The sequence below is a fragment of the Pseudophryne corroboree genome, chromosome 6 (genome assembly GCF_028390025.1).
Source record: "Pseudophryne corroboree isolate aPseCor3 chromosome 6, aPseCor3.hap2, whole genome shotgun sequence".
Taxonomy (NCBI): domain Eukaryota; kingdom Metazoa; phylum Chordata; class Amphibia; order Anura; family Myobatrachidae; genus Pseudophryne; species Pseudophryne corroboree.
The window spans coordinates 473483054-473506331 of NC_086449.1; the positions used below are offsets into that span (position 1 = coordinate 473483054).

Here is a 23278-nt window from a genome sequence, read left to right on the forward strand (position 1 = left end):
ATTACTCCAACCTGTTTGTGGTACTGAAACTGGACGGTTCGGTAAGGCTCATTTTAAACCTCAAATATCTGAACCCGTATTTAAGGGTGTTCAAGTTCAGATGGAGTCTCTGAGAGCGGTGATCTCAGGTCTGGAGGAGGTGGAATTCCTGGTGTCTCTGGACATCAAGGATGCTTATCTTCATATTCCGATTTGGCCGCGGGATGTCCTAAAACCAGCTCGGATATCGGTGCATCTATGCATTCGCCTTCTGGGGAAGATGGTCGCCTCTTACGAGGCTCTGCAGTACGGAAGGTTTCATGCGAGGCCCTTCCAGCTGGATCTGCTGGACAAATGGTCCGGATCCCATCTTCACATGCACCAGAGGATACGTCTGTCCCCAAAAGCCAGGATATCTCTTCTGTGGTGGCTTCAGACTTCTTATCTGACCGAGGGTCAAAGGTTCGGGATTCAAAATTGGGTTCTGCTAATCACAGACGCAAGCCTCAGAGGTTGGGGAGCAGTCACCCATGGGGAACAGTTCCAAGGAAAATGGTCAAGTCAGGAAACCATTCTTCTGATCAACAGTCTGGAACTAAGGGCCATGCACAACGCCCTGCTACTTGCATTGGATCTTCTTCAAAATCACGCCATTCAGGTTCAGTCGGACAATGTGATGGCAGTAATGTACATAAACCGACAGGGCGGAACGAAGAGCAGAGCAGCAATGTCAGAGGTAACAAGAATTCTCCTCTGGGCAGAAAGACACGGTGGCGCTGTCGGCAATCTTCATTCCTGGAGTAGACAACTGGGAAGCGGACTTCCTCAGCAGACACGACCTCCACCCGGGAGAGTAGGGCCTTCACCCGCAGGTGTTCGAGTCCTTAACACGTCGGTGGGGAATTCCACAGATAGACATGATGGCCTCTCGTCTCATAAGAAGCTAAATTGTTGCAGGTTGAGGGACCCGCAAGCAGTGGCGGTGGACGCTCTGGTGACTCCATGGGTCTACCAAATGGTTTACGTGTTTCCACCTCTTCCACTGATCCCAAGAATTCTCAAAAGAATAAAAAGGGAAAATGTTCAAGCAATTCTCATTGCTCCGGATTGGCCAAGAAGGGCCTGGTACGCGGATCTACTGGAGATGCTCCTAGAGGACCCATGGCCTCTACCTCTTCGAGAGGATCTTCTACAACAGGGGCCGTTTGTCTAGCAAGACTTACCATGGCTATGTTTGATGGCATGGAAGTTGAGCATCAAATTTTAGCCCGGAAAGGCATTCCGAACAAGGTTATTCCAACCCTGATCCAAGCCAGGAAAGGGTTAACGACTAGACAATACCACCGTATTTAAAGAAAATATATCTCGTGGAAATTTCCTGCAGTAGAATTTCAACTGGGACGTTTTCTCCTTTTTCTACAGTCGGGTGTGGATGTGGGCCTACGTTTGCGCTCCTTGAAGGTCCAGATTTCGGCCTTAACCGTTTTCTTCCAGAAACAATTGGCTTCTCTGTTTTCCAAATCCGACCGCCCTTTGTGCCTCCTATGGCACCTTGGGATCTGAACGTGGTGTTGCAGTTCCTACAGTCGGAATGGTTTGAGCCTTTACAGGACGTTGACGTAAAGTATCTTACGTGGAAGGCCGTCACACTGTTGGCCTTGGCTTCTGCAAGGCGAGTGTCAGAGCTGGGGGCGTTGTCTCGCAAAAGCCCCTATTTGATTTTTTGTGAAGATAGAGCTGAACTCAGAACTTGTCCGCAATTTCTTCCAAAGGTGGTGTTTGCGTTTCATATCAACCAACCTATTGTGGTTCCGGTCCTGACTGACACCTCTGCTACCTCAAAGTCCTTGGATGTTGTGAGGGCTCTGAAGATCTACGTGAAGCGGACAGCTCGTCACAGGAAATCTGACTTGCTGTTTGTTCTTTATGATGCCAAGAAAATTGGGTGTCATGCTTTAAAGCAGTCTATTGCTCGCTGGCTTACTATCCAGCATGCTTATTCATCTGCAGGATTGTCTGTTCCTAAATCTTTTCATGCCCACTCTACTCGGTCGGTGGGTTCTTTCTGGGTGGCTGCCAGGTGTGTGTCGGCTCTACAACTCTGCCGAGCAGCTACTTGGTCGGGTTTGAACACATTTGCTAAGTTCTACAAGTTCGATACTTTGGCCTCTGAGGACCTTCAGTTTGGTCAATCAGTTCTGCAGGAACCTCAGCACTCTCCCACCCGGTTTGGGAGCTTTGTAACATTCCCATGATACTATTGTGGACCCCAGTATCCTCTAGGACATAGGTTCTCAATCTCGGTCCTCAGGACCCCAAACAGTGCATGTTTTGCAGGTCTCCTCACAGAATCCTAGTGAAATAATGAGCTGCACCTGTGGGACTTTTAAAACGTGTCGGTGAGCAATTAATACACCTGTGCACCTGCGGGGTTACCTGCAAAATATGCACTATGTGGGGTCCTTAAGACCAAGTTTGAGAACCTGTGCTCTAGGACGTAAGAGAAAATAGGATTTTAATTACATACCGGTAAATCCTTTTCTCGTAGTCCGTAGAGGATATTGGGCGCCCGCCCAGTGCTTCGTTTTTCCTGCACTGTTACTTTAATGTTGTTGGTTCAGCTGTTGCTGTTCCTGTTCAAGTTGGTTAGTATGGCTTTTCTCTTGTTTGTGTGTGCTAGTTCGAATCTCACCACTGTTCTGTTACATCCTTCCTCGGGATATGTCCGTCTCCTCGGGCACAGTTTCTAGACTGAGTCTGGTAGGCGGGACATAGAGGGAGGAGCCAGTGCACACTATTGATTTCTTAAAGTGCCTAAGTCTCCTAGTGGACCCGTCTATAGCCCATGGTACTAATGTGGACCCCAGTATCCTCTACGGACTACGAGAAAAGGATTTACCGGTAGGTAATTAAAATCCTATTTTAACTTGAATGTATATTGATTAATGCAATCACTACATGCAAAACACATTTTAAAGTGTGATAGGCAGGCCATTGCTTCTGCCTTTTTTTAAAGGGAACTCCACTTAATATTATGGGGTCAATACAATTGTTACGGTGGCCCGAATTTGCACAAAAGTGCTCACCACCCCATAGATGTTTGAGCAATTTTTGGTGAATTCATGCTGCAACAAGCCCGCGAAGGGTGTGAGATCGGATGGCGTTGCCGGCGTAGAAACGCAAATGCACATCGTATCCTTCGCGGCCGATTGGAGCGACCCGTTTTATTTCACTATAGTTCTACTTACCTGAACTGTTGGTTCCTTTGATCCAGTGGGTCCACTCTGAAATGTTCCAAATGTTATCTTTCTTAATCCATAGAATATGAGCAAGCAGTTTTCAATCGAAAGCACTGAAGATGCATTAAAGAATGCATTGAATTTGGGAAATGTGAAACTAGTTGAAGAACTCTTAGATTCAGGTAAGGTAAATTTAATACATATATGTTTATTATGTTGACTAATTAACAACATATATATTGTGACTTGACAAACATTTCTAAAATGTAAGAGCCAGACCATTGTTTGTTTTTTCTTGGTCAGTATGTTACTGGAATTCCTTGGACCTTCAAAGTCTTGCTTAGTTGTCATCAGCAATTGATGAGGTAATGGACAATACTACAGTATGTTAAAAATAAATTTCTCTAACATACTAGGGGATACTTGTATGTATTAGTACCATGGGGTATAGGTCGGGACCATTGGAGCCTGGCACTTGAAGAAATGTTCACTGTGTGCTGGCTCCTCCCCTCTGCCCCTCCACCAGACTCCGTTTAGAAAAATGTGCCCAAGTTGCCGGGTGCATTCTCTGGTGCTCCAGAGAGTTTTCTTCAGAAATGTATTTCTCTAACGTCCTAGTGGATGCTGGGGACTCCGTAAGGACCATGGGGAATAGACGGGCTCCGCAGGTGACATGGGCACTTTAAGAAAGAATTTAGATTCTGGTGTGCTCTGGCTCCTCCCTCTATGTCCCTCCTCCAGACCTCAGTTTGAGACTGTGCCCGGACGAGCTGGGTGCTGTTCAGTGAGCTCTCCTGAGCTTGCTGTGAGAAAGTATTTTGTTAGGTTTTTTATTTTCAGGGAGCTCTGCTGGCAACAGACTTCCTGCATCGTGGGACAGAGGGGAGAGAAGCAGCCCTACTCTCTGAAGCTAGGTCCTGCTTCTTAGGCTACTTGACACCATTAGCTCCAGAGGGATCGTACACAGGATCTCACCCTCGTCGTCCGATCCCAGAGCCGCGCCGCCGTCCCCCTTGCAGAGCCGGAAGACAGAAGCCGGGTGTGTATGAGAAGCAAGAAGACTTCGAAATCGGCGGCAGAAGGGGGGTGCGCCCTGGGCAGCATATGGACCTCAGTAGATAAAGACAACCTTTCTGTCAAACTTGACAGGTGGTAACACCTCCTTGCTCCTAGGCGCCACCCCCTTTAATATTAAATTATAGTGTTTTATATCGCTTTAATATAAAATTTTATATAAATTTATAGTGTTCGATATTAAACCGTATTAAAAGTTAATGGCTTTGAAAAGAATGTCACATATGACACTCACAAAAAAAAAAAAAAGATATATTTTGAAGTAACACAAAATGTTCTTACATTCCAGTAGCTGAAACTTCATGCTTGGCACATATGGTACTATTTAAAAATCATACTATGTCACACATGGCACTGGTTTAAAAAGCATACTGATTTTAATGACCGTGTCCATTTTCTTAGATGCACGGAAGCATCACACCTGGTACGGATTTAAAAAGCGTATTGATTTTAATGGCAATGCATGATTACTGATGAGAGCACAAATTTCAAAATGACATTCTCACACGTTATTTTTTGCAAACATATGTAGAAACAGCATATTTGGTTTTAAATTGAAGAATATTTAAAAAGCTTAACTGTATATTACAACCTATGTTGCATACATGACATATGTTACTGTGTGTTAAATAGCACTAAAAAGTTTATCTTTATTATGGCCGATCGCTGAACTTTGATTGTAAGCAGACATGAACAGACTTGTCGGTATTACAGCGTGACATGTCCAGACCTGTATATTAACGATAAAAGATTTGCACCAAATACCCCATATTACTGTGTATTAAACCGTTTATATCGATGCATACAGAACACATATTACAGTGTATTACAGAGTGTATAGCACCGTATACAGACCACATATTACAGTGTATTACAACGTGTATAACGCTGCAAGCATACCACATATTACTGTGTATTAAACCGTTTATATCGCTGCATACAAGCCGTATGTTACAGTGTATTTAACAGTGTGTATATCGCTGCATACATGCCATATATTACTGTGTATTACAGAGTGTATAGCACTGTATATATTACAGACCACATATTACTGGGTATTACAATGTGTATAACGCTGCAAGCATACCACATATTACTGTGTATTAAACCGTTTATATCGCTGCATACAAACCATATGTTACAGTGTATTAAACAGTGTGTATATCGCTGCATACATGCCATATATTACTGTGTATTACAGAGTGTATAGCACTGTATACAGACCACATATTACTGGGTATTACAACGTGTATAACGCTGCAAGCATACCACATATTACTGTGTATTAAACCGTTTATATCGCTGCATACAAGCCGTATGTTACAGTGTATTTAACAGTGTGTATATCGCTGCATACATGCCATATATTACTGTGTATTACAGAGTGTATAGCACTGTATATATTACAGACCACATATTACTGGGTATTACAATGTGTATAACGCTGCAAGCATACCACATATTACTGTGTATTAAACCATTTATATCGCTGCATACAAACCATATGTTACAGTGTATTAAACAGTGTGTATATCGCTGCATACATGCCATATATTACTGTGTATTACAGGGTGTATAGCACTGTATACAGACCACATATTACTGGGTATTACAACGTGTATAACGCTGCAAGCATACCACATATTACTGTGTATTAAACCGTTTATATAGCTGAGCACCATATATTACTGTATATTACATCGTGACATGTCCAGACCTCATGCAGCTCGAGGACTGAGGGCTCACCTCCCCATGTTTTAACGATGATCTAAGAACTAATGACCACAATGAGCCATGAGGTACTACAGGCCTCTGTGGCATAACTAGTTAAAAAATTGATGGGAAAAATCATTCATTTTTGGTCGACGCGGGCTGCGTTTGTTCGGGTTGATACAGCCGTGATGTATCCACATAGCCAACGGACTAGCATTCTTCTTTAGGCTGTTATGTCCGATCGAGGGCGTTGCAAATTGTTCGTTCGCCGTTTCAGCGACGGTTGTGCGAATTGTTGTTTTGCCCAATTATGCTAGGACAGTGCATTAGCGCATCTGTAACATTGCAACTTGGTAAACTAATAGGATTGATATATATGAATGGTATTGAATGTGAATTAAAAAAAAAAAACAAATCAACTCTAGGTAACAGACTATAATAGGTAGCATGTATCACCATCCCAAGTTTGTGATAAACCCCAGGGCAATTCCACTGGATAGTTATCCTATAATTTTGGTATAATTTTTAAACAAATAATACTATGTGATCATGTGCAATCTTCCTATCTACACCAGTATTATGTGTTCCAGAATCATAATATATTTGATAAATGTATATCGTTTAAATAAGACACAGATGCATTAAATTGAATAGTAACAATACTCGTATGTTATGTTGGTAATAATGTAATGAGCTATTTTAACATAACAGATCCTATTTAGGAAAATGATGACATGATATGCCTAGCGACCCAAGTTATTAAAACTTTTTACTGTAAATATAATGTTTGTGCACGCATACACCATGAGATATGTACTTCTATTAAGCACAAACAAGCATATTGGCATTCTACTCTAACATTTAGGGTAAAAGATTAGAATGGATCAAGGTAACATAGCGTAAGGACAGATATAGGTTCAGCGGCCTCTTTGACAATCCATGTTATGGATATGAAGTAAACCCACCATTAATAAGCATTAAAAAGGATACCATCCTATAACTTTGGTATCATTTTTAAACAAATACTACTATGTGATCATGTGCAATCTGACTATCTGCACCAGTATTATGTGTTCCAGAATCATAATATATATGATAAATATATAGCGTTTAAATAAGATACCGTATTCTCACACTGACATGCATATGAAAACCGATAATAAGCAGTTCCGGCTACTGTAATCCTTTACATGATGATTTTGGTATATACACATATACTACAGGCCACTAAGAAGATATGAATCATGATATATAAGATCGCTAAACAAAACAAGTGATCTGTAATGATTTCTGACTAACTAGTTAACTCAGTATACATTAATCATATAGGTCCCTGTGTCGTATAGATATGTGCTTGGCATAAATATTTCCAAATGTTCCTAAATCTAAGATGTTTCATGCATGTTGTAACACTAAATATTGTAAATAGAATATCAACATGACAGATGATATAACTGAATTTTTCATGATGAATCTTATATGTTCCTATATTTTGCTAATGTAATACCCTTATGGGCGTATGAATTTTAAACAAATAATACTATGTGATCATGGGCAATCTTCCTATCTACACCAGTGTTACGTGTTCCAGAATCATAATATATTTGATAAATATATATTGTTTAAATAAGACACAGATGCATTAAATTGAATAGTAACAATACTCGTATGTTATGTTGGTAATAATGTAACGGGCTATTTTAACATAACAGATACTATTTTGGAAAATTATGACATGATATGCCTAGTGACCCAAGTTATTAAAACTTTTTACTGTAAATATAATGTTTGTGCACGCATACACCATGAGATATGTACTTCTATTAAGCACAAACAAGCATATTGGCATTCTACTCTAACATTTAGGGTAAAAGATTAGAATGGATCAAGGTAACATAGCGTAAGGACAGATATAGGTTCAGCGGCCTCTTTGACAATCCATGTTATGGATATGAAGTAAACCCACCATTAATAAGCATTAAAAAGGATACCAAGAATATGATTTTGACATATGGCCCCAGATTTTCAAATAAAGGACGTGCAGCGTATCTCCTTATTTAATCCTAATGGAGTCATAGTATTCAACAGGCATATGTATCAAGATTTTTCTTTAGTGACTTCTTAGTAATGTTACAACCACTTATACCTAGCTCAAACTGTTCTAGATCATACATTTTCACCTTTTTGTGATTACTAGTGTGGAATCGTAGAAAGTGTCACGCCAAAATTTGTAATTTTCTTCATGTTGCTTATATCTTTGTGTATTTTTAATGATATACACATGATCCAATATTCGTTTTTAAAAAGCATCTTAGTCGTGCCGATATATTTATAAATGAATGGGCCTATTAAGCAGTAAATTACACCAAATGTGTGGAGCAGTTAATAATTCTTTTTTATTTCTGTTTTATTGTTGTTTCTGTCAGAGAACTTCTGAGTGATATGAATATATTGGCATGCCTGACATGGTCCACAGGGATAACAGACAGATAATGATGTATTTTTCCCTCTGATGCTTGTAAAAGTGATTTCTAAACAAATTATTCCGTAAATTTGTTGATATCTTCCAGATGATCTGTATGGTCTTATCAAATTCTTTCTTCAGATCATAAACAGTGGTGAGTATATATCGATATTTGTGTAATGACGTATTGATGTGTATCCACTCTTTACAGTATGTAACGATGTATCTTATTTGGCACAAGGTGCGTTCTCTTGTCTTGGATATAAGTAAGGATATACTTGAAGTTTTATTGTTGGCATTATAAGATTTCTGCAGGTTCTGTTTTTCTTAGACCATCATAGTGTATATCTTTAACTAATCTTGCTCTTTTTCTATAAATTTCAACATCCGATCAATTTCTTCTGGTTCGGATATACTCTCCTTTTGGAATTGATCTCAGAGTGACGGGATAATGGGAACTGATGTGGTGTAAAATGCTGTTGGCGGACGTGGTCTTACGGAAAACAGCGGCGATGATTTCTCCAACGGCTGTTTTGGAAATCTACAAGTCATGAATAGTATTATTATTGTGACTAATATCCGATGTAAGTTTAAGTACTAAGTATAAAGATATTAACACTCTACGGGGGCGGGCAGAGGAAGGTGAGGAATCCACCTCAGATGTTATAGATTACTCGAGATCAATCCTACGGAAAAAAAACAACTGAAGGAGACATACAGTCAACTAGCTGACACTACTACGTACCAGAGACTCTGATTTAATTCTACGTCCAATTTACTCATATTCTATGAAAAGCTCATTAAGTGAGGTTTTAATGGTGGAACTATAACCAAGTCTGATTTAAATTTCCTCAAAGTAATTGATCCTAATGTTTCTACGCTGTGCTTATTGCCGAAAGTACATTAGTACTGTACATGTACAATCCGGTAGCCCCTTTTGTCTCTGGTATTGAAAATATAACGGAAAAACCCAGCATTTTTGTGGGTAAACACTTACGAAGATTTGTATTAGATAATCCATCGTATGTGCACGATATCATGGACATACTGAATAAAATGTATGGGATTACGCTATCAACCAATAATTTGCTATGGTACCCTTTGTGTCTTTTTTGCACTCTGTGTAGATTAAATATCATATTAATTATTGCGCTGGTTGGAGAATAGTTCAGTGAATAGCTGTACTTGGGTACATATTTGAGGGCTAGGGACAATTTTTTTTTTTTTTTTTCCGTAGGATTGATCTCGAGTAATCTATAACATCTGAGGTGGATTCCTCACCTTCCTCTGCCCGCCCCCGTAGAGTGTTAATATCTTTATACTTAGTACTTAAACTTACATCGGATATTAGTCACAATAATAATACTATTCATGACTTGTAGATTTCCAAAACAGCCGTTGGAGAAATCATCGCCGCTGTTTTCCGTAAGACCACGTCCGCCAACAGCATTTTACACCACATCAGTTCCCATTATCCCGTCACTCTGAGATCAATTCCAAAAGGAGAGTATATCCGAACCAGAAGAAATTGATCGGATGTTGAAATTTATAGAAAAAGAGCAAGATTAGTTAAAGATATACACTATGATGGTCTAAGAAAAACAGAACCTGCAGAAATCTTATAATGCCAACAATAAAACTTCAAGTATATCCTTACTTATATCCAAGACAAGAGAACGCACCTTGTGCCAAATAAGATACATCGTTACATACTGTAAAGAGTGGATACACATCAATACGTCATTACACAAATATCGATATATACTCACCACTGTTTATGATCTGAAGAAAGAATTTGATAAGACCATACAGATCATCTGGAAGATATCAACAAATTTACGGAATAATTTGTTTAGAAATCACTTTTACAAGCATCAGAGGGAAAAATACATCATTATCTGTCTGTTATCCCTGTGGACCATGTCAGGCATGCCAATATATTCATATCACTCAGAAGTTCTCTGACAGAAACAACAATAAAACAGAAATAAAAAAGAATTATTAACTGCTCCACACATTTGGTGTAATTTACTGCTTAATAGGCCCATTCATTTATAAATATATCGGCACGACTAAGATGCTTTTTAAAAACGAATATTGGATCATGTGTATATCATTAAAAATACACAAAGAGATATAAGCAACATGAAGAAAATTACAAATTTTGGCGTGACACTTTCTACGATTCCACACTAGTAATCACAAAAAGGTGAAAATGTATGATCTAGAACAGTTTGAGCTAGGTATAAGTGGTTGTAACATTACTAAGAAGTCACTAAAGAAAAATCTTGATACATATGCCTGTTGAATACTATGGGGTATATGCAATTGCGGTCGAATTCGCGGCAATTATCGCCGTTTTTTAATTCGACCAAATTCGCCAGGTGAATCCCGGCAGGTGCCTGCCGGGATTCACCATATTCAATGAAAAACGGATTCGCCAGAATCGCGGGCGAAAATCGGCCGATTTGGCGGATTTTGCCGCGATTTTAAAAAACGGGAAAAAACGTGAAAAACCCGAAAAAAAAATGGCGTGGGGTCCCCCCTCCAAAGCATAACCAGCCTCGGGCTCTTTGAGCTGGTCCTGGTTCTAAAAATGCAGGGGAAAAATTGGCCAGGGATCCCCCGTATTTTTAAAACCAGCACCGGGCTCTGCGCCTGATGCTGGTGCCAAAAATACGGGGGACAAAAAGAGTAGGGGTCCCCCGTATTTTTAACACCAGCATCGGGCTCCACTAGCTGGACAGATAATGCCACAGCCGGGGGTCACTTTTAGGCCGTGCCCTGCGGCCGTGGCATTAAATATCCAACTAGTCACCCCTGGCCGGGGTACCCTGGGGGAGTGGGGACCCCTTCAATCAAGGCCCCCCCCCCCCCCCCCAGCCACCCAAGGGCCAGGGGTGAAGCCCGAGGCTGTCCCCCCCCATCCAATGGGCTGCGGATGGGGGGGCTGATAGCCTTTGTGATAATAAAAAGATATTGTTTTTTCCATTAGTACTACAAGTCCCAGCAAGCCTCCCCCGCAAGCTGGTACTTGGAGAACCACAAGTACCAGCATGCGGGAGAAAAACGGGCCCGCTGGTACCTGTAGTACTACTGGAAAAAAAATACCCAAATAAAAACAGGACACAGACACCGTGACTTGTACAACTTTATTACATACTGCCGACACACACATACTTACCTATGTTGACACGCCGACTGCCACGGTCGCCGACGATCCGAGGGTACCTGTGAAAAAATTATACTCACCTTCCAGCGTCCAGAGGTACATCCACGTCCAGAGGTAAATCCACGTTCTTGGCAAAAAAACAAACCGAACACCGATCCATACCGGACTAGAAAGGGGTCCAATGTTTTCACATAAGACCCCTTTCTCCCGAATGCCGGGACATCACGTGACTCCTGTCACTGACGTCCCTTCAGCTAATCAGGAAGCGCTACTTCCGTGGCGCTCACCTGATTGGCTGTCCGCTGTCTGTACTGTGACAGCGCATCGCAAAGCCGCTCCATTACTTTCAATGGTGGGAACTTTGCGGGTAGCGGTGGGGTCACCCGCCGGTCAGCCGCTGACCGGCGGGTGACCTCACCGCTAGCCGCTAAGTTCCCACCATTGAATATAATGGAGGGAGCTGTGCGATGCGCTGTCACAGTGCAGACAGCGCTCACCTGATTGGCTGAGCGCTAACGAAGTTGCGCTTCCTGATTGGCTTAGAGACCTGTCAGTGACAGCTGTCACTGACGGGTCTCATTCGTGGAAAGGTGTCCCATGTGTCAGCATGGGACCCCTTTCAGTCCGTTTTTGGTGCGGGTATTTGCGTTTTCTTATTTTGCCAAGTCCGTGGATTTATCTCTGGACCATGGTTGAGGTGAGTATTTTGAACTTTTCTTTACAGGTATCCGTGGATTCTACATGGAGAAGAGGACCGATGTCGGCGTGTGAACATAGGTAAGTATGTGTGTGTCGACGTATGAAATAAAGTTTTACTGTCGACGGTGTGTGTGTCCTGTTTTTATTTGGGTATTTTTTTCCCAGTAGTACTACAGGTACCAGCGGGCCCGTTTTTCTCCCGCATGCTGGTACTTGTGGTTCTCCAAGTACCAGCTTGCGGGGGAGGCTTGCTGGGACTTGTAGTACTATTGGAAAAAACAATATCTTTTTATTATCACAAAGGCTATCAGCCCCCCCATCCGCAGCCCATTGGATGGGGGGGGACAGCCTCAAGCTTCACCCCTGGCCCTTGGGTGGCTGGGGGGGGGGGACCCCTTGATTGAAGGGGTCCCCACTCCCCCAGGGTACCCCGGCCAGGGGTGACTAGTTGGATATTTAATGCCACGGCCGCAGGGCACGGCATAAAAGTGACCCCCGGCTGTGGCATTATCTGTCCAGCTAGTGGAGCCCGATGCTGGTGTTAAAAATACGGGGGACCCCTACTCTTTTTGTCCCCCGTATTTTTGGCACCAGCACCAGGCGCAGAGCCCGGTGCTGGTTTTAAAAATACGGGGGATCCCCTGTCAATTTTTTCCCCGCATTTTTAGAACCAGGACCAGCTCAATGAGCCCGAGGCTGGTTATGCTTTGGAGGGGGGACCCCACGCCATTTTTTTTTATGATTTTACCCTTCCAGCATAAAAAAAATAAAAAATAAAAAAAATAATATTTTAAAAAATATATAAATAATATTTGTGCCTCCCAAAAAAAAAAAAAAAAAGTACCTAATCCCTTCTAATATAAATAGATCTGCTATTCCCAAAAAAAAAACCACCAAAAAAAACATGTTTAAATTTTTTTTATTTGTTTTCACCCTCCAAAGTGTGGCGGATTGAAAATGACGAATTTGCTGTCTAAAAGCACTGCTGTCGAATTTCAAAACTTGAATTGAATATGCTTTGGTCGAATTGCAGCACTTGTATCATTGCAGAAAAGTCGAATTTGCAAAAATTCGAATTTCAAAAAGTCGAATTTTGAAAGTCCGTTTTTTGGTCGGAAAGCACTGGATTGCATAGGGGAATTTTTTTTTTTGGTCGAAAATGACCCGAAATTCGACAATTTCGGGAATTCGACCACAATTGCATATACCCCCATGACTCCATTAGGATTAAATAAGGAGATACGCTGCACGTCCTTTATTTGAAAATCTGGGGCCATATGTCAAAATCATATTCTTGGTATCCTTTTTAATGCTTATTAATGGTGGGTTTACTTCATATCCATAACATGGATTGTCAAAGAGGCCGCTGAACCTATATCTGTCCTTACGCTATGTTACCTTGATCCATTCTAATCTTTTACCCTAAATGTTAGAGTAGAATGCCAATATGCTTGTTTGTGCTTAATAGAAGTACATATCTCATGGTGTATGCGTGCACAAACATTATATTTACAGTAAAAAGTTTTAATAACTTGGGTCACTAGGCATATCATGTCATAATTTTCCTAAATAGTATCTGTTATGTTAAAATAGCCCGTTACATTATTACCAACATAACATACGAGTATTGTTACTATTCAATTTAATGCATCTGTGTCTTATTTAAACAATATATATTTATCAAATATATTATGATTCTGGAACACGTAACACTGGTGTAGATAGGAAGATTGCCCATGATCACATAGTATTATTTGTTTAAAATTCATACCCCCATAAGGGTATTACATTAGCAAAATATAGGAACATATAAGATTCATCATGAAAAATTCAGTTATCACCTGTCATGTTGATATTCTATTTACAATATTTAGTGTTACAACATGCATGAAACATCTTAGATTTAGGAACATTTGGAAATATTTATGCCAAGCACATATCTATACGACACAGGGACCTATATGATTACTGTATACTGAGTTAACTAGTTAGTCAGAAATCATTACAGATCACTTGTTTTGTTTAGCGATCTTATATATCATGATTCATATCTTCTTAGTGGCCTGTAGTATATGTGTATATACCAAAATCATCATGTAAAGGATTACAGTAGCCGGAACTGCTTATTATCGGTTTTCATATGCATGTCAGTGTGAGAATACGGTATCTTATTTAAACGCTATATATTTATCATATATTATGATTCTGGAACACATAATACTGGTGCAGATAGTCAGATTGCACATGATCACATAGTAGTATTTGTTTAAAAATGATACCAAAGTTATAGGATGGTATCCTTTTTAATGCTTATTAATGGTGGGTTTACTTCATATCCATAACATGGATTGTCAAAGAGGCCGCTGAACCTATATCTGTCCTTACGCTATGTTACCTTGATCCATTCTAATCTTTTACCCTAAATGTTAGAGTAGAATGCCAATATGCTTGTTTGTGCTTAATAGAAGTACATATCTCATGGTGTATGCGTGCACAAACATATTTACAGTAAAAAGTTTTAATAACTTGGGTCGCTAGGCATATCATGTCATCATTTTCCTAAATAGGATCTGTTATGTTAAAATAGCTCATTACATTATTACCAACATAACATACGAGTATTGTTACTATTCAATTTAATGCATCTGTGTCTTATTTAAACGATATACATTTATCAAATATATTATGATTCTGGAACACATAATACTGGTGTAGATAGGAAGATTGCACATGATCACATAGTATTATTTGTTTAAAAATTATACCAAAATTATAGGATAAATATCCAGTGGAATTGCCCTGGGGTTTATCACAAACTTGGGATGGTGATACATGCTACCTATTATAGTCTGTTACCTAGAGTTGATTTGTTTTTGTTTTTTTTAATTCACATTCAATACCATTCATATATATCAATCCTATTAGTTTACCAAGTTGCAATGTTACAGATGCGCTAATGCACTGTCCTAGCATAATTGGGCAAAACAACAATTCGCACAACCGTCGCTGAAACGGCGAACGAACAATTTGCAACGCCCTCGATCGGACATAACAGCCTAAAGAAGAATGCTAGTCCGTTGGCTATGTGGATACATCACGGCTGTATCAACCCGAACAAACGCAGCCCGCGTCGACCAAAAATGAATGATTTTTCCCATCAATTTTTTAACTAGTTATGCCACAGAGGCCTGTAGTACCTCATGGCTCATTGTGGTCATTAGTTCTTAGATCATCGTTAAAACATGGGGAGGTGAGCCCTCAGTCCTCGAGCTGCATGAGGTCTGGACATGTCACGATGTAATATACAGTAATATATGGTGCTCAGCTATATAAACGGTTTAATACACAGTAATATGTGGTATGCTTGCAGCGTTATACACGTTGTAATACCCAGTAATATGTGGTCTGTATACAGTGCTATACACTCTGTAATACACAGTAATATATGGCATGTATGCAGCGATATACACACTGTTTAATACACTGTAACATATGGTTTGTATGCAGCGATATAAACGGTTTAATACACAGTAATATGTGGTATGCTTGCAGCGTTATACACATTGTAATACCCAGTAATATGTGGTCTGTAATATATACAGTGCTATACACTCTGTAATACACAGTAATATATGGCATGTATGCAGCGATATACACACTGTTAAATACACTGTAACATACGGCTTGTATGCAGCGATATAAACGGTTTAATACACAGTAATATGTGGTATGCTTGCAGCGTTATACACGTTGTAATACCCAGTAATATGTGGTCTGTATACAGTGCTATACACTCTGTAATACACAGTAATATATGGCATGTATGCAGCGATATACACACTGTTTAATACACTGTAACATATGGTTTGTATGCAGCGATATAAACGGTTTAATACACAGTAATATGTGGTATGCTTGCAGCGTTATACACATTGTAATACCCAGTAATATGTGGTCTGTAATATATACAGTGCTATACACTCTGTAATACACAGTAATATATGGCATGTATGCAGCGATATACACACTGTTAAATACACTGTAACATACGGCTTGTATGCAGCGATATAAACGGTTTAATACACAGTAATATGTGGTATGCTTGCAGCGTTATACACGTTGTAATACACTGTAATATGTGGTCTGTATACGGTGCTATACACTCTGTAATACACTGTAATATGTGTTCTGTATGCATCGATATAAACGGTTTAATACACAGTAATATGGGGTATTTGGTGCAAATCTTTTATCGTTAATATACAGGTCTGGACATGTCACGCTGTAATACCGACAAGTCTGTTCATGTCTGCTTACAATCAAAGTTCAGCGATCGGCCATAATAAAGATAAACTTTTTAGTGCTATTTAACACACAGTAACATATGTCATGTATGCAACATAGGTTGTAATATACAGTTAAGCTTTTTAAATATTCTTCAATTTAAAACCAAATATGCTGTTTCTACATATGTTTGCAAAAAATAACGTGTGAGAATGTCATTTTGAAATTTGTGCTCTCATCAGTAATCATGCATTGCCATTAAAATCAATACGCTTTTTAAATCCGTACCAGGTGTGATGCTTCCGTGCATCTAAGAAAATGGACACGGTCATTAAAATCAGTATGCTTTTTAAACCAGTGCCATGTGTGACATAGTATGATTTTTAAATAGTACCATATGTGCCAAGCATGAAGTTTCAGCTACTGGAATGTAAGAACATTTTGTGTTACTTCAAAATATATCTTTTTTTTTTTTTTGTGAGTGTCATATGTGACATTCTTTTCAAAGCCATTAACTTTTAATACGGTTTAATATCGAACACTATAAATTTATATAAAATTTTATATTAAAGCGATATAAAACACTATAATTTAATATTAAAGGGGGTGGCGCCTAGGAGCAAGGAGGTGTTACCACCTGTCAAGTTTGACAGAAAGGTTGTCTTTATCTACTGACCTCGTTTGGCAAATTACACATATATACAGTTGGGCACTGTATATATGTATGAGCCCCCGCCAAGAAAATGTATATTTAAGCGGGACAGAAGCCCGCCATCGAGGGGGCGGGGCTTCTTCCTCAGCACTCACCTGCGCCATTTTTTCTCCACAGCTCCGCTGAGAGGAAGCTCCCCAGGCTCTCCCCTGCAGATACATGGTAGAAGAGTGTAAAAAGAGAGGGGGGGGGGGGGGGCACATAATTAGGCGCAAAAATCTATATAAACAGCAGCTACTGGGTTAACATTAAGTTACTGTGTTATTCCTGGGTTTTTAGCGCTGGGGTGTGTGCTGGCATACTCCCTCTCTGTCTCTCCAAAGGGCCTTGTGGGGGAATTGTCTTCAGATGAGCATTCCCTGAGTGTGTGGTGTGTCGGTACGTGTGTGTCAACATGTCTGAGGTAAAAGGCTCCCCTAAGGAGGAGATGGAGCAAATGTGTGTGAGAGTGGTGTCTCCGTCGACAACGCCGACACCTGTTTGAATATGTGAAATTAAGTGCTAAGGTAAATTTATTGCATAAAAGATTAGAGAACAGACAGGGAATCTACCCATGTCTGTCCCTATGTCGCAGAGACCTTCAGAGTCTCTCAAGGCTCACTATCCAAAATAATAGACACTGATATCGACACGGAGTCTGACTCCAGTGTCGACTACGATAATGCAAAGTTACAGCCAAAATGGCAGGAAAGTATTCAATATATGATTATTGTAATAAAAAATGTTTTGCATATCACTGATCACTCATCTGTCCCTGACACAAGGGTACACATGTTTAAGGGGAAGAAAGCTGATGTAAATTTCCCTCCTCTCATGAAGAAAAAGAGCGGGAATCTCCAGACAAGAGACTGCAGTTTCCCACAAAGAATTCTCAGGGAGTATCCTTTCCCTACTAGGGCCAGGATACGATGGGAATCTACCCCTAGGGTGTCACGTTTGCCCAAAAGGTAGCGCTGACTTAACAGCTATCCTCAGGGATCCTGCAGATAGCATGCAGTAAAGGTACTTTGAAGTCCATTTACACTACTCAGACCGGCGATTGTGTCGGCATGGGTTTATAGCGCTGTAGCAGAGTGGACAGATACCTTATCAGCAGAGATTGAGACCCTAGTATGTGTATATGTGTGTGTGTGTGTGTGTGTGTGTGTGTGTATATATATATATATATATAATATATAATATATAATATATATATATATATATATATATATATATATGTGTAGCTGCTCCGGCACTCCACAAAGCTCAGTGCTGGACTGAAGCTGCTCTGGTGCCCTCCCCAACCGGGAACCGGTGGTATGCAATGGAAAAAACGAGGCGACACTCAGAGGCTTTCACTTCTAAAATATAATTGTGCAAAAGGTCACATCATGATGTGACCTTTTGCACAATTATATTTTAGAAGTGAAAGCCTCTGAGTGCCGCCTCGTTTTTTCCAATATATATATATATATATATATATATATATATATTATATATATATATATATATATTATATATATATATATATATATATATATATATATATATATATATATATATATATTATATATATATATATATAATGCTGTCTTAGAGATATATATATATATAATCATGCCCAAAGAGATATTAGTCTACTGGGTTCTAGAGTCGACGCTATGTCGATTTCTGCTTGACGTGTCCTGTGGAACATGCAATGAACAGGTGATGACGACTTAAGAGGCATATGGAAGGTTTACCTTACAAGGCTGAGGATTGTGTGGAGAAGGGATCTCGGACCTGGTCTCCACAGCTATAGCTGGTAATTCTGATCTTTTGCCTTATATTCCAGCACAGCCTAGGAAAGCACGACATTATCAAATGCAGTCCTTTCGATCACAAAGAAACAAGAAAGTCCGAGGTGCGTCCTTTCTTGCCAGAGGCAGGGGCAGAGGAAAGAAGCTGCACAACACAGCTAGTTCCCAGGAACAGAAGTCCTCCCCGGCCTCTACAAAATCCACCGCATGTCGCTGGGGCTCCACAGGCGGAGCTAGGCCCGGTGGGGGCATGTCTTCGAAATTTCAGCCACAAGTGGGTTCACTCTCTGTTGGATCCCTGGGCAATAGATATTGTGTCTCAGGGATACAAGCTGGACTTCGAGGAGATGCCCCCTCACCAACGGCCCTGCCGGCTTCCCCCCACGAGAGGGAAATAGTGTTAACTGCAATTCATAAATTGTATCTTCAACAGGTGGTGGTCAAGGTTCCCCTCCTACAACAAGGAGGGGGTTATTATTCGACCATGTTGTAGTCCCGAAACCGGACGGTTCGGTCAGACCCATATTGAATTTAAAATCCCTGAACATATACCTGAAAAGGTTCAAGTTCAAGAAGGAATCGCTGAGAGCGGTCGTCGCAAGCCTGGAAGGGGGGGATTTTATGGTGTCTCTGGACATAAAGGATGCATACCTTCATGTCCCCATTTATCCACCTCATCAGGCGTACCTCAGATTTGTGGTACAGGATTGTCATTACCAATTTCAGACGTTGCCGTTTGGTCTCTCCACGGCACCGAGAATATTTACCAAGGTAATGGCGGAAATGATGGTACTCCTGCGGAAGCAAGGTGTCGCAATTATCCCATACTTGGACGATCTCCTCATAAAAGCGGGATCAAGAGAGCAGTTGCTGATCAGCGTAGCACTTTCTCTGGAAGTGTAACGGCAACACAGCTGGATTCTAAATATTCCAAAGTCGCAGTTGGTTCCTACGGCTCGTCTGCCTTTCCTAGGCATGATTCTAGACACAGACCAGAAAAGGGTTTATCTCAGGAGCTCATGACACTGGTCAGGAACCTATTAAACCCAAAACAAGTGTCAGTGCATCACTGCACTCGAGTCCTGGGAAGGATGGTGGCATCATACGAGGCCATTCCCTTCGGCAGGTTCCATGCAAGGACCCTTCAATGGGACTTACTGGACAAGTGGTCCGGATCACCTCTTCAGATGCATCGGTTAATCACCCTATCCCCCAGGGCCAGGGTGTCTCTCCTGTGGTGGCTGCAGAGTGCTCACCTTCTCGAGGGTCGCAGATTCGGCATTCAGGACTGGGTCCTGGTGACCACGGATGCAAGCCTCCGAGGGTGGGGAGCAGTCACACAGGGAAGAAATTTCCAAGGTCTGTGGTCAAGTCAGGAGACTTGCCTTCACATCAACATCCTGGAACTAAGGGCCGTATACAACGCCCTACGTCAAGCGGAGACCCTGCTTCGCGACCAACCGGTTCTGATTCAGTCAGACACCATCACCACAGTGGCTCATGTAAACCGACAAGGCGGCACAAGGAGCAGGGTAGCGATGGCGGAAGCCACCAGAATTCTTCGCTGGGTGGAAAATCACGTAAGCGCACTGTCAGCAGTGTTCATCCCGGGAGTGGACAACTGGGAAGCAGACTTCCTCAGCAGACACGACCTCCGCCCGGGAGAGTGGGGACTTCATCAGGAAGTCTTCGCACAGACTGCAAGTCGGTGGGTACTGCCACAGGTGGACATGATGGCATCCCGCCTCAACAAAAAAGCTACAGAGGTATTGCGCCAGGTCAAGAGACCCTCAGGCGATAGCTGTAGACGCCCTGGTGACACCGTGGGTGTTCCAGTCGGTCTATGTATTTCCTCCTCTTCCTCTCATACCCAGGGTGCTGAGAATAATAAGAAAAAGAGGAGTGAGAACGATACTTATTGTTCCAGATTGGCCACGAAGGACTTGGTATCCAGATCTGCAAGAAATGCTCACAGAGGACCCGTGGCCTCTTCCTCTAAGACCGGACTTATTGCAACAGGGGCCCTGTCTGTTCCAAGACTTACCGCGGCTGCGCTTGACGGCATGGCGGTTAAACGCCGGATCCTAGCGGAGAAAGGCATTCCGGATGAGGTCATTCCTACACTGATAAAAGCTAGGAAGGACGTGACAGCTCCACATTATCACCGTATATGGCGAAAATATGTTGCTTGGTGTGAGGCCATGAATGCCTCTACGGAGGAATTCCAGCTGGGCCGTTTCCTTCACTTCCTACAGTCGGGAGTGAATTTGGGCCTAAAATTGGGTTCCATTAAGGTCCAGATTTCGGCCCTATCCATTTTCTTTCAAAAGGAGTTGACTTCTCTTCCAGAAGTTCAGACGTTTGTAAAGGGAGTGCTGCATATTCTGCCTCCTTTTGTGCCTCCAGTGGCACCTTGGGATCTTAACGTGGTGTTGAGTTTCCTGAACTCCCACTGGTTTGAACCACTCAAAACGGTGGAGTTCAAATATCTCAGGTGGAAGGTGGTCATGCTATTAGCCTTGGCTTCGGCTAGGCGGGTGTCAGAGTTGGCGGCTTTGTCACATAAAAGCCCCTATCTGGTTTTTCATGCGGATAGAGCAGAATTGCGGACCCGTCCACAATTTCTGCCGAAAGTGGTTTCATCCTTTCATATAAACCAACCTATTGTGGTGCCTGTGGCTACTACTGACTTGGAGGATTCCGAGTTGCTCGATGTAGTCAGGGCTTTGAAAGTTTATGTAGCCAGAACGGCTAGGGTCAGGAAAACAGAGTATTTGTTTATCCTGTATGCTTCCAACAAGCTTGGTGCTCCTGCTTCAAAGCAGACTATTGCTCGCTGTATCTGTAACACGATTCAGCAGGCTCATTCTGCGGCTGGATTGCCGCTGCCAAAATCAGTTATGGCCCATTCCACTAGGAAGGTGGGCTCTTCTTGGGCGGATGCCTGAGGGGTCTCTGCATTACAACTTTGCCGAGCGGCTACTTGATCAGGTTTGAACACTTTTGCAAGGTTCTACAAGTTTGATACCCTGGCCGAGGAGGACCTTGTGTTTGCTCAATCGGTGCTGCAGAGTCATCCGCACTCTCCCGCCCGTTTGGGAGTTTTGGTATAATCCCCATGGTCCTTACGGAGTCCCCAGCATCCACTAGGACGTTAGAGAAAATAAGATTTTACTTACCGGTAAATCTATTTCTCGTAGTCCGTAGTGGATGCTGGGCGCCAGTCCCAAGTGCGGACTTCTTCTGCAATGCTTGTATATAGTTATTGCTTAAATAAGGGTTATGTTATGGTTGCATCAGGGTTGACCTGTTGCTCTGTTGTTGTTCATACTGTTGACTGGTATGTTTATCTCAAGTTATACGGTGTGATTGGTGTGGCTGGTATGAATCTTGCCCTGGATTACCAAAATCCTTTCCTTGTACTGTCAGCTCTTCCGGGCACAGTTTCTCTAACTGAGGTCTGGAGAAGGGACATAGAGGGAGGAGCCAGAGCTCACCAGAATCTAAATTCTTTCTTAAAGTGCTCATGTCTCCTGCGGAGCTAGTCTATTCCCCATGGTCCTTACGGAGTCCCCAGCATCCACTACGGACTACGAGAAATAGATTTACCGGTGAGTAAAATCTTATTTTTAGTTTATTATTTTCAGGCTGCACCAGTCTGCCTGCGTCGTGGGACTTGTAGGAGGGGGGACCGAACCAACCTCCTATAGGGTTAATGGTTCGTATCCCCGCTGACAGGACATTAGCTCCTGAGGCGCTGTTTCACATGCCCCCAGGGAGTGCGCACACGCCAGCAGCATGCCGCCACCCCTAACAGATGCTGAAAAAGCGGTGGTGCGGTGAGTACTAACATCGGGGTCCCGGTTAGCGGGTCCCCGGTGACAATGGCGGCATAAGGGTGTGGCGTGCACCGGGCTGCGGTACCTGCTGCGGACACCCACACTCGCGCAGAGGTGAAAGGGCTATTAAACTCCATTTCTCTTACGTCCTAGAGGATGCTGGCGTCCACATTAGTACCATGGAGTATAGACGGGTCCACTAGGAGCCATTGGCACTTTAAGAGTTTGAGAGTGTGGGCTGGCTCCTCCCTCTATGCCCCTCCTACCAGACTCAGTTTAGAAAATTTGCCCGGAGGAGCTGGTCACAGCTAGGGGAGCTCTCCTG

At 41.9% G+C, this 23278-nt stretch overlaps 1 protein-coding gene across 4 annotated transcripts in view; it reads left to right on the top strand.

Moving 5' to 3' along the window:
* ASZ1 (ankyrin repeat, SAM and basic leucine zipper domain containing 1) overlaps positions 1-23278 on the top strand; it is a 508155-nt gene that overhangs the window by 42378 nt on the left and 442499 nt on the right. For all 4 annotated transcript variants that reach the window (XM_063930479.1, XM_063930476.1, XM_063930477.1 and 1 more), the window contains exon 2: positions 3301-3400. In XM_063930479.1, coding sequence (XP_063786549.1) covers positions 3301-3400 — 100 coding nt within the window. The remainder of the gene's footprint in view (positions 1-3300; positions 3401-23278) is intronic.